Source organism: Gigantopelta aegis, chromosome 14 (assembly GCF_016097555.1).
Source record: "Gigantopelta aegis isolate Gae_Host chromosome 14, Gae_host_genome, whole genome shotgun sequence".
NCBI classification, from domain to species: Eukaryota; Metazoa; Mollusca; class Gastropoda; order Neomphalida; family Peltospiridae; genus Gigantopelta; species Gigantopelta aegis.
Genome location: NC_054712.1, coordinates 53,475,257 through 53,486,790, shown reverse-complemented (window position 1 = coordinate 53,486,790; position 11,534 = coordinate 53,475,257). Strand labels below are relative to the sequence as shown.

Genomic DNA, 11,534 nt, shown 5'->3' with positions numbered 1-11,534 from the left:
CTTGTTTATGTTTTCTGGTTTATATTCCCATATAATGCTGTCAAATCGTTTAAATTAAACTTTTATATTAATTGTTCGGAGTTGGTAGTGAGCTTTGCAGATTTGTTTTATTTAGGGTATTATTACGTTTTAAACAGTCTCTCTAATAGGGTTAATTCGGCGCACTCCATATTTTCAATGTATTTTTATTTCATAATCATATTTAATCGTGTCTTCTAAATTTATCGAAAGGTTAATGTACAATAAAGTCAGTTTAGTTTATCCCCATTCTAATTTCCATTTCGTATGATGAACATATTTTAGATGGTTTTGCTCAGGGAGCCCTGAATGAATATAATTATACAGGGATCCCAAACCTCTTCTTTCAGTTAGCTGAAAGCTGTCGATGCGTGGATCATCTTTAAAGCATGCTGTACAATTCAAATAAAGTGTTATTGGTTAAAAAAGAAGAAACAAAAAAAGGAAGGATGTGTATGTGTGTTGTTCCTTCCTGTTTTTACGGTCTAGTACATTCAACACCAACTTTTACCAGAAAGGAGTATATAATAATTCAGTTCATTATTTCCATTAGCCAATATGCAGATCAAAGTGCGACATTCTACATTACAGTGATTATCAAGTCGTTTACTCGAGGTCACCGAATGACATTATAGCCCTGACATTTAACGTCCAAGTGTATACCGCGGAGAGAGCTCGGCTGATGCTTGACCTCCTGACATTTAACGTCCAAGTGTATACCGCGGAGAGAGCTCGGTTGGTGCTTGACCTCCTGACATTTAACGTCCAAGTGTATACCGCTGGTGCTTGACCTCCTGACATTTAACGTCCAAGTGTATACCGCTGAGAGAGCTTGGCTGGTGCTTGACCTCCTGACATTTAACGTCCAACTGTATACCGCGGAGAGAGCTTGGCTGGTGCTTGACCTCCTGACATTTAACGTCCAAGTGTATACCGCGGAGAGAGCTCGGCTGATGCTTGACCTCCTGACATTTAACGTCCAAGTGTATACCGCGGAGAGAGCTCGGCTGGTGCTTGACCTCCTGACATTTAACGTCCAAGTGTATACCGCGGAGAGAGCTTGGCTGGTGCTTGACCTCCTGACAAATAACGTCCACGTGTATACCGCGGAGAGAGCTCGGCTGATGCTTGACCTCCTGACATTTAACGTCCAAGTGTATACCGCGGAGAGAGCTTGGCTGGTGCTTGACCTGTCGGGATCTTTTCCCTGAGACCTTTCTCTCAGACAGACAACGTATCACCGTAAATTTAAGCCTGTATGTAGATTGTATGAAAACAGAACCTTTTTACTTAGGTAATTTAACTAGAATTTGCAATAGAATACAGCAATAAAAAGACATTTAGCAAAAAAAAAAGAAGAAGAAGAAAGAAAAAAGATAAAGAAGTAGGAAATGTCGGATTTTCTTTCTTTTAAAGTTTTATTCAATTTGTATCTATTATTATTATTATTATTATTATTATTACTATTATTATTATTATTATTATTATTATTATTCTAGTACATTCACCCCTAATTGTCCAGATAAAATGTTATGTGTTTACCTTTTCTATATATTCTATCTACATATTAATATCGTATATATATATATATATATATATATATATATATATATATGTTCATATCTGTTTTCCTTTTCGTTTTGCAAGTTACTTTTTACTTTACTTTATTTTAATTTAATTTTACTTCACCTTTTATTTTTATTTTATTCTATATTTATTTTATTTCATTTACTCCATCCATCGACCGATCTGTAGATCTATTTTACTATACAATGTATTTTATTTCGTACTGACTATATATGTATATGTATGTATGTATATGTGTATATGTATGTATCTCTGTACGCGCGCACACACACACACACACACACACATGCACACACGCACGCACACACACACACACACACACACACACACACACACATATATATATACGTGTATATATATATATATATATATATATATATATATATATATATATATATATATATATATATATATGTATATAATTTTTCAGATACGTCTACTTCGCAGTGTGTGAAAATAAAGACCCGTTTACACTAGACGACAATCAAATGGCGTCGCCAGATGGAGACCACGAAGACGATTATTCCACAATTATCGACTCGAGTATTAAGCTAAATACAAGCATAGGAAAAGAGCCAACTTACGCAAGATATACTATTACAATGACTAGCGTATGTATAAGCCAAATAGCAACACAATACCAGTGCTGTTCCTCATCGTGGTTCAGGAGTGGTAACATTCTCCTGGTTTTCCTTGAGCGTTGCGAATACAGCACCTTCTCCTGTATCGGCTTCTGTGATAATGGGGGTTTTTATTTGTTAATAGATCGCTGCAAATAGAAAATAATACATGAGCGGCTGTTAGATACCATTTATCTCACAACAAGTTGTTTTAAAATGTATCTAACGAGCGAAAGCGAGTTTGATACGTTTTTAAACAACGAGTTGTGAGATAAATGGTATCTAACGGACACGAATGTATTATTCTATTTCTTACGTATCCTAAAACAAAAACAGGTGTTAAACAAATTTTAACATCGTTTTCGACTAAAAGTTATGTACAGCTGTTGCACTTGTAGCGAACTTACGTGTCACAGACACCTGATTGTCAGGTTAACTATACGTTACAGTGTAATCGATTTCCACCGCTTTGGTTTTCTTTGGCTGCATGGCACTGATGACCTTGTCATCACATAGAAGCAGCGAGTTGTATATCTTGAAATTGTTAAGACACATACGTGTGTTAACAACCCATGTGTTATCAAAAATAATGCATGTTCTCACCAAAGGGTGTGTAAGAATATTGGTTTATGTTTACCACAGTTTCATACATTGTATCCATGGTCTGAACAGAACAGAACAGAACAGAACTTTATTTACTCTCAGGCCGTAAACCACGGCATATGAGGTACATAATACAATTATACATATATTTTGACAAGATGGCAAACGTATAAGTATTTCACATAAATAAATAAATAAACAAATACATATATTTATATATATACATACATACATACAACATACATAAAATACATATCCATATAGGTATTTTAGCCGGGGGACTTAAAGGTATTCATAATAAATTTACAGAAAATTGACAATTTACGAAGGACACCGGTTTTCTTGCTGTTGAAGACCACGACGATTGTGGGGTTTTTTAAATATATGTTTTGAAGATTTTCTAATGTGACTCTTTCATAGCTGCTTTCATCGTGTTTTATTGACATTTTAAAAACATTTTATATTGATGTTGATCGACAAATTTACCTGTGTTCTATTGTTTCTTTTTCGTCTCCTTCGTCTATCTTTTTTCACTTTTTGTTTTCTTCTTCTACATTTATCTGTTTTTGTCGTCATATCAGCGATGATGTTTGCCGTCTTCTAATTGGGGGACATGAATATCATCCGTCCGGACTTTCTGTCGAATGTCTTTTGGGTGCTGGGAGAATTTGAAGAAAGTCGTTTGGTGTTCATTCTTTAGCACCACGTTCACACTGGGCCGTCTCTGGGTTGTATCCTTTTTAGGTGCTTATTTAGACCACGATGTCAAGTGCGAAGACATGCAGTGTGTTCCTTTCTGTCTAGTTGGATAATGTTGTCACGGTCAGGGCTGTATCCGCCATTCCTTCTCTCTCAAACACATTTGAACGTGCGTTTCAATATATTCTATTGGTTCACGTATTCATCAAAATACCAGTCATATCTTTGCTGTCAAAGAATTATTATATTAGGGGTGGGGGTGGGAGGTGGGGGGGGGGGACCGTGTGATAACTGTGATATTAAGCGTTTAACCTGCTGGTCACCTTCTATAGATTTTCTCTTTTTTTTCTACTAGTAAATAAAATTATTTGGTTGTAAAACGTTTTATAGGCATGTAGTTCAAGGTGTAATGCATGGAAAGTAGAAAATATATATTTGGTAGAAGAAATACGATGGAATAATTTCAATTCCTCCTGAAGGTTTGTTGAAATTGCTTCGTGAAACTGAATTTTATTCTAAATTTTAATTTTACCTATCTGTTTGATATATATATATATATATATGCATGCATGTGTGTGTATGTGTATGTATGTATATATGTATGTATGTGTATATATGTATATATAATATATATGTATATGTACAATGCATATGTATATATTATATATATATATGTGTGTGTGTGTGTGTGTGTGTGTGCGTGTATGTGTGTGTGTATGTGTGTATGTGTGTGTGTGTATTTTTTATATTGATCTTGATTATGAATTCATTTACACATTTACCTTAGCCAATGTATCGTTCGTGCTGGGGTGTCGTTAAACATTCATTCATTCATTCATTCATTCAATGTATAATGCTTGTTCGACTAAACACAGCTAATTAATTTTTTTAAATTGTATTGAGGCGAAAGAAGTGTTGTCAAAGAAGAGTGTTGTTCAGATTTTATCACAGTTGTTTTGTTTTACAGAATTCGATAGCGGACAAGAAGACAGACGCTGGTTACTGGTCATGGAAGCGGTGTCTTGTGCTGTTGGTTGCTGTGCTTGTCGTGGTTTCTCTGGTGTCTGCCTCTGTAGTTGTTACAATATATGTAGTTAGAGCAGACGTATCTAAATGTAAGCAAAACAACGATAATTATTGATATATCAGTGCATGGGCGTATGGGGACTCTTTCATTTAGGGGGGCTGGAGGGGTTGATATGCCCGAAATTTTACCCAGATAAAAACTGCCCGAATTTCCCCCACTGTTTTCCCACTGTTTTGCCCGAATTTGGGGTCGTACGCCCATGTATCAGTGTCATCTTTATTACATCTCTTGTAAATACTCAATATGAATGTTGATATTGGGTAATCAAAAAGCACACAGTAATTTTAAGTTGAATAACGCAAAAGGTATGCAATAAAGAACATTAAAATTGTGCACAAATTATTACGGTGTGTATTGATAAATAAAAATGCATTGTCATATATGGCTTAGTTTTAAATTACCTGGTTTTAGATTTTTTGTTTTTTGAAAAGAGAAGTGGTTCGCATGACATATACTGTGTATTGTTTTTTTAAATTGATTGTTGTTTGTTTGTGTGGTTTTTTGTAGGTTATTTTTGTGAGTTCCCCCCCCCCCTTTTGGGGCGGAGGGGAGTGATGGTATGCGCGCGCGCGCGCGTGTGTGTTGTGTTGTGTTGTGTTGTGTTGTGTTTGTTGCTGTTTTGTTTTGTAACAGTGCCAAATTTGAAAAGAAACCAAGCAGAGTTCATGTTGCCAAACACCCTTATGTTATAACAATTTTATTGAGTGACTTGTGATTTTAAACATAGTTATGCAGCTTTCAATTTAAATTAGTTTGTGATTTTTAGTGACCGAATCGCCCACGCTGTTCACTACTCCAAAAGAGTCAACAGTAAAATGGACATCCTTGACATCAACAACATCAACAACAATATCAACAACAGCAATATCTACATCCTTGACAAAGACGATGCCAGGTTTTTATACATTTCTGTTATACATGTTCATGACCTGAGTTAAACTTCACTTTAAAACATGCGAAACATGTTCAAACATGCTCTAAGCGTATGGGACAGGGGATGGGGGGTCAACTGCCCCCCCCCCCCCCCCCCAAGTGCTGGACCAAAACCTCAAATTCGGGCAAAAATGATGCAGATATTTGGGCAAAATGTGTTAATATGATACCTTTTCACCATGTATTTCTATCATTCTAACCTCAAAATTAGTTGTAATCCATGTAAAAATATGTAGTGATTCGTTTGCAACCCTATATATTATAGCTGTTTGGTAGTAATTTTAATATGAAAAAATGGGGTGTTTGTTTTATCCCGATTCGGGAATTTTCTGTTAATTCGGGCAAAAGCCCCCTGCCCTCTGCCCCCCTCCCCCTCCCCCTCCCCTATATACCCCCCCCCCCCCCCCCCCCGCAAAAATGGGAGTCCGTACGCCTATGACCATGTTTGCACTTCAACTTTGACATTGTCGCTACACACACGGCGAGTAAACTGGATAAATTCTGACACTCAAGATGACAGGAAAACATTTGTAATTAATTTTTAATGTTAAATGATTTATAACACGTTTTTAACATGTGTCTGAAAATCAGAAGTTCCTGTTGTGGTTCAGTATATATGTGGATAATAAGTGTATTTTTGTGTGTGTGTGTGTGTGTGTGTGTGTGTGTGTGTGTGTGTGTGTGTGTGTGTGTGTGTGTGTGTGTGTGTGTGTGTGTTTATAAACTGGCCCAGTGTTAATGTTGACCCGTAGCACTTCATCTACTCTACCCCCAGTTTCATGTGGTATTTATAACCGAACTAATCTTGTCTTATCACAACTCGTTACACTCTTCCCCTGAGTGTGTTGTTCCTCATCGTGGTGCAGGGGTGGCAGCATTACCCTGACTTTCCTTGGACGTGGCGGGTACAGCATTCAGGATATCTCTTGGATATATTTTTTAACGAGTTTTATAAGCATCTGTGATAAGGTTTTTCAAGGGGTTTTTTCTTGATAATTCTGTGTAATATTGGTTTGTTTACCAAACAGGCACGGCGAGCCCCCCCCCCCCCCCCCCCCCCCCCCCCCCCCCCCCCAATAATTCTTAATCAAAAATATTATTGGTAGTAAATATTATAAGACAGATGAAATTTACTTTACAGGCAATTGCATTTCAGGACATCTTGTTTTCAAAATTTTAAGGGGGAGCATACCCCTGAACCCCCTAGAAAAACTTTGCTTTGCGCCTTTGATCTCAGTCACACACACACACACACACACACACATACACACACACACACATACACCACCCCCTCTACTTGCTTCCGCCATGTCTGCTAAATCGCCATACATTGTTTTTCATAGCGTTTATTTTTTTATTTTTGAAATCAATGTGCTCTAGTGGTGTCGTTAAACAAAAACAAACAAACAAACAAGCATTTGTCTTTTTAAATATTTTATTTATTTATTTATTGTATTTAATATTAATATGCTTCATTGTGTCTTCATAAATGCGAGGGGCGGGACGTAGCCCAGTGGTAAAGCGTTCGATTGATGCGCGGTCGTTCTGGTATCGATCCCCGTCGGTGGGCCCATTGGGCTATCTCTCGTTCCAGCCAGTGCACCACAACTGGCATATTAAAGGCCGTGGTATGTGCTATCCTGTCTATGAGATAGAGCATATAAAAGATCCCTTGCTACTAATTAAAAAATGTAGCGGGTTTTCTCTCTAAGAATACATGTCTGAATTACCAAATGTTTGACATCCAATAGCCGATGATTAATAAATCATTGTGCTCTAGTGGTGTCGTTAAACAAAACAAACTTCATAAATGCGACTCTTTCATAGCTCTCTACATTATTTTTGTTAACACTTTTAGAATTTTAAATTAATTTTCATCATCATATTCCTTTGTTCAACAGACGCCCAATGGCCGATGTGTTTTTATGCTCGGGTGTCGTTAAACATTCATCCATTCATTCGCTACACTCTAGTGTGTCTCTCGTCGTCTCAGTGTCTCTCTCTCTCTCTCTCTCTCTCTCTCTCTCTCTCTCTCTCTCTCTCTCTCTCTCTCTCTCTCTCTCTCTCTCTCTCGTGGTTATCATTAACTATGTTCAAACCTCTTGTCTTCAGGCAACTGTTCCAAATCTAAACTGTGCCATGTCTGTTCAAGTCATGACACCCGCGGACGATGCCAGGCAAATGGAACGGTGCAATATAGCAGTACTAAAACATGCTCCATGGCTTGTTTTGCCCAAGTCAGGGCAGACGATTACAATTGTAAGAACTTTTGTACATTTTAGTTATTTATGAAAATGCTTATTCACAACCTTAGCAGGCGTGCAGAGTGGAAGTTGTACCCCAACATTTATTTAATTTTATTTATTTATTTATTTATTTATTATTAGTTCTTTTTTTTAAGTGGATTCTTTGTCCACTTGGAGATGACCTTCTGTTGGTCTGTTCTGATTATTTTTGTACTGACATTAAACGAAACGGATACACACGGACTTTGGTGGAGGAAGAGAGCAATATTCTATATTGTATTTTTCTTTTAAAATATTTTTAGTTGTTTTCTTGTGGGGTTTAGGGCGATTTTTTATTATTAATACCATAAAATGCATAATTTTGTCCTAGTTTTAAAACCGCACGTATAGCTGTGAGACGTCACGGTATTGTAACTGTATCCATTTCCCCGTTTGAACGCCAAACACTCTTGGTTCACTCTATTGTAACTGTATCCATTTCCCCGTTTGAACGCCAAACACTCTTGGTTCACTCTATTGTATCTGTATCCATTTCCCCGTTTGAACGCCAAACACTCTTGGTTCACTCTGTTGTAACTGTATCCAAATGTGTTATGTGTAAAGGTTTGTAGATTAGCCAAACTTAGTGTTCATGTTTACGTATTGAAACTAGGATTTGCGACTGACTTTATGATACCAAATAGCAAATAGCTGTGGCTCACAATAAATATGTCCAGAGGTCGTTTGACAAATATTTTGTTTCTTGTCCTGTTTATCAGATGTCTTCCGTGGGTGTCTCTCCGATCAGTTGGAAGCGGTGATAAAAGCAGCACAGACTGCAGTTGGGTGTTTCGAAGTAGAAAACTTCATAGGCGCTGGCCTCAGTACATACTGCCTCTGTTGTGACGAACTCTGCAATACACAAGATATGACTATATATGGCGGAAAGGACTGTTTAACATCATCATTGTGTTAAATTCTGATTGAATGTTCTGTTTGTAAGAAACAAAAACAAAAAATTAAAACAATAAAACAACAGTAAGCAACAACAAAAAAAACCTTTAAAAAAAACAAAACAACAACAAAAACACAAACCAACAAAAACCCAAAGAAACAAAACCCCAACCCGTAATGTTTATTAATGTGTTATGGTTCGTTAGGGATTGATCAACGGGTAGTACTTATATAAGATCTCTTACTTCATTTTACAACTGAGATTTGTACATAAACATGACAGACAGAACAATAACAATAAGTGAATAATAAACAGACGGATATAGGCTGACATATTGATAGACAGATAGATAGACAGACAGACGGACAGACAGAGAGAGAGAGACTGAATTATTAGAACTTGAAGCTATAATCGAATGTATCATATCAACATATCAACTTTAGCTAACTGTTATTATTTGATACAGTACCGAAAATAATGTTCTTGGGGAAGTTGTATTTCCTAAATGAAATGTATCATATCAACATATCAACTTCAGCTAACAGTTATTATTTGATACAGTACCGAAAATAATGTTCTTGGGGAAGTTGCATTTCCTAAATGAAATGTATCATATCAACATATCAACTTCAGCTAACTGTTATTATTTGATACAGTACCGAAAATAATGTTCTTGGGGAAGTTGTATTTCCTAAATGAAATGTATCATATCAACATATTAACTTCAGCTAACTGAAAATAATGTTCTTGGGGAAGTTGTATTTCCTAAATGAAATGTATCAGATCAACATATCAACTTCAGCTAACTGAAAATAATGTTCTTGGGGAAGTTGTATTTCCTAAATGAAATGAATCATATCAACATATCAACTTTAGGTAACTGTTATTATTTGATACAGTACCGAAAATAATGTTCTTGGGGAAGTTGTATTTCCTAAATGAAAAATGTGATTGGTGTATATATCTTGAACTGTAATAATTGTATATTTGTAAAAAGTATAACAGTTTTATTGTGAGACAAGGGGAGTTATTTGCCTATGACAGGTACAAATATAATATGAAACCTCTCTGCTGATGGTATGCGAGTGTGTGAGTGTCCCCAAAACGAAAACTGTACAGTAGTTTTGTCATGCTACAATTTCGTGCAATCTGACTGAAATTAGCTCGCATGATTTAACCAGATTGTAATTTCTTGTTTCTTGTAACGCAATATAAGAAATAAAATGTTAACACATTCAAAGTGGATTTTGAGTTTTAAAATAGCTGTGCCATGTTATACGTTTTGGCATACAATGACTTACTAACTAAATAGGTTACGTCACGAAAAAAATAACTATGTTTCACAAAATTACAACCAAATTAGACAGTCTGTAAAATATCGATACCAAATTTAATTTTTAAAATGTTTTACTTGATTGACGCATTTTTCTGGACCTATGAGTTTAGAAACACAATTATTATTGTCTTTTTTTCTCTAACTCTGAACGACAAAACCATAATACATGGTCAGGGCCGTATATCAGTGGGTATTTGACAAAATAGTGGCTGATTACATGAATTTCTATCTAGTGCCTCGTCTGTAGGAAGACGGCCACTTCCCAGGAGATCCTTCACTGGAGAGTTTACTAAATTAAATCTAGTACCGGACAGAATAAGTATAGTACATAAGTATATGCACTCATTACTCACTGTCATGCCCCCCCCCCCCCCCCCCCCGCCTCTCTCTGTCCCTATCTCAGTGGGTAGAGCACTCGCCTGAGGTGTTTCCATTGTAGGATCGAACCATCTCGGTGGACCCATTCGCTGATTGTTTTTTTCCCTGTCACAACCAACACAGCACGACAGGTATAGTAAAGGCTGCTGTATGTGCTATTTTCTCAGTTTGTGGAAAAACAATGTAAAATATCTTTTGTTGTTTATGAGAAAATGTAGCAGGTTTCCTCTAAGACTGTATGCCAGAAATGCCAAGTGTTTGACATCCAATAATCGATAATTAATTACTAAGAGCGCTTTAATTAAACAAAACAGTCGGTTGAGCGCTCGCACGATGTGCTTACGGTGGATCCATTCAACTGATTTGGTTTTTTCTCGTTCCAACCAATGCACCACAACTGGTCAAAGGTCGTGGTATGTGATTTCCTGTCTGTGGGAAAATGCATATAAAAGATCCCTTGCTACTAATGGAAAAATGTAGTGCGTTTCTTGTGATGACTACCTGTCAGAATTACCAAATGTTTGACATCCAATATGAGATAATTAATTAATCAATGTGCGTTAGTGGTGTCGTTAAACAAAACACACTTTAAACTTTGAAACAAAACAAACTTCAATATTTAGTTCTCTTTTCCACAAACCGAACGCTATTGCCGTCGGGGGGGGGGGGGGGATATTATTATCTAATAGTCCGTGTCCACTGTACGAACACAACGTAATCACAAGTGAGTAACAATAGCGAACAAGAAATGAATAAATGAATATTTAACGATACCCCATGGCAAAAAAATACACTGGCTATACGGTTATATGGCGTCGGACATATGTGTTTAAGGACCAAAAACAAATGAAAGATGAAGAAGAAGAAGAAGAAGAAGAAGCAGTAGAAGAGAAAAATATTTTATTATAGTGTCACATGTTGTACATAAATCACGTAATATGAATACATGTATACAGAGGTTAAAAAATACAGCATCCGGCCAAACGGCCTACGAGACACTCCAAACATTTTAAAAAATTAAATATTTAAAAGCACATTGTGCTGACTTCTAAGTAAAACAATTTAATGTGTTTATTATAAAATATAATAGTAA

The 11,534-nt window shown here is 36.4% G+C and overlaps 1 protein-coding gene across 2 annotated transcripts; it reads left to right on the top strand.

The window, feature by feature from the left end:
• Positions 1-371: 371 nt before the first annotated feature.
• On the top strand, positions 372-9,967 carry LOC121388799. 2 transcript variants are annotated; one of them, XM_041520302.1, is made up of 6 exons: positions 372-471; positions 2,036-2,216; positions 4,495-4,642; positions 5,381-5,509; positions 7,660-7,806; positions 8,552-9,967. In XM_041520302.1, the coding sequence occupies exons 2-6, from the start codon at positions 2,094-2,096 to the stop codon at positions 8,746-8,748; spliced, it is 744 nt and encodes a 247-aa protein (XP_041376236.1). In that variant the 5' UTR covers positions 372-471; positions 2,036-2,093; the 3' UTR covers positions 8,749-9,967. The 2 variants fall into 2 exon arrangements, with proteins under 2 accessions (XP_041376236.1, XP_041376237.1); XM_041520303.1 differs by lacking the exon at positions 372-471 and adding an exon at positions 1,149-1,274.
• The last annotated feature ends 1,567 nt before the right edge of the window (positions 9,968-11,534 follow it).

Excerpts from the sequence above, each read along its gene's own strand:
- LOC121388799 (XM_041520302.1), top strand. The coding sequence starts at position 2,094 with ATGGCGTCGCCAGATGGAGACCACGAAGACGATTATTCCACAATTATC. Across the intron at positions 4,643-5,380 it reads TAGAGCAGACGTATCTAAAT|TGACCGAATCGCCCACGCTG; the intron begins GTAAGCAAAACA and ends TGTGATTTTTAG. Across the intron at positions 7,807-8,551 it reads CAGGGCAGACGATTACAATT|ATGTCTTCCGTGGGTGTCTC; the intron begins GTAAGAACTTTT and ends CCTGTTTATCAG.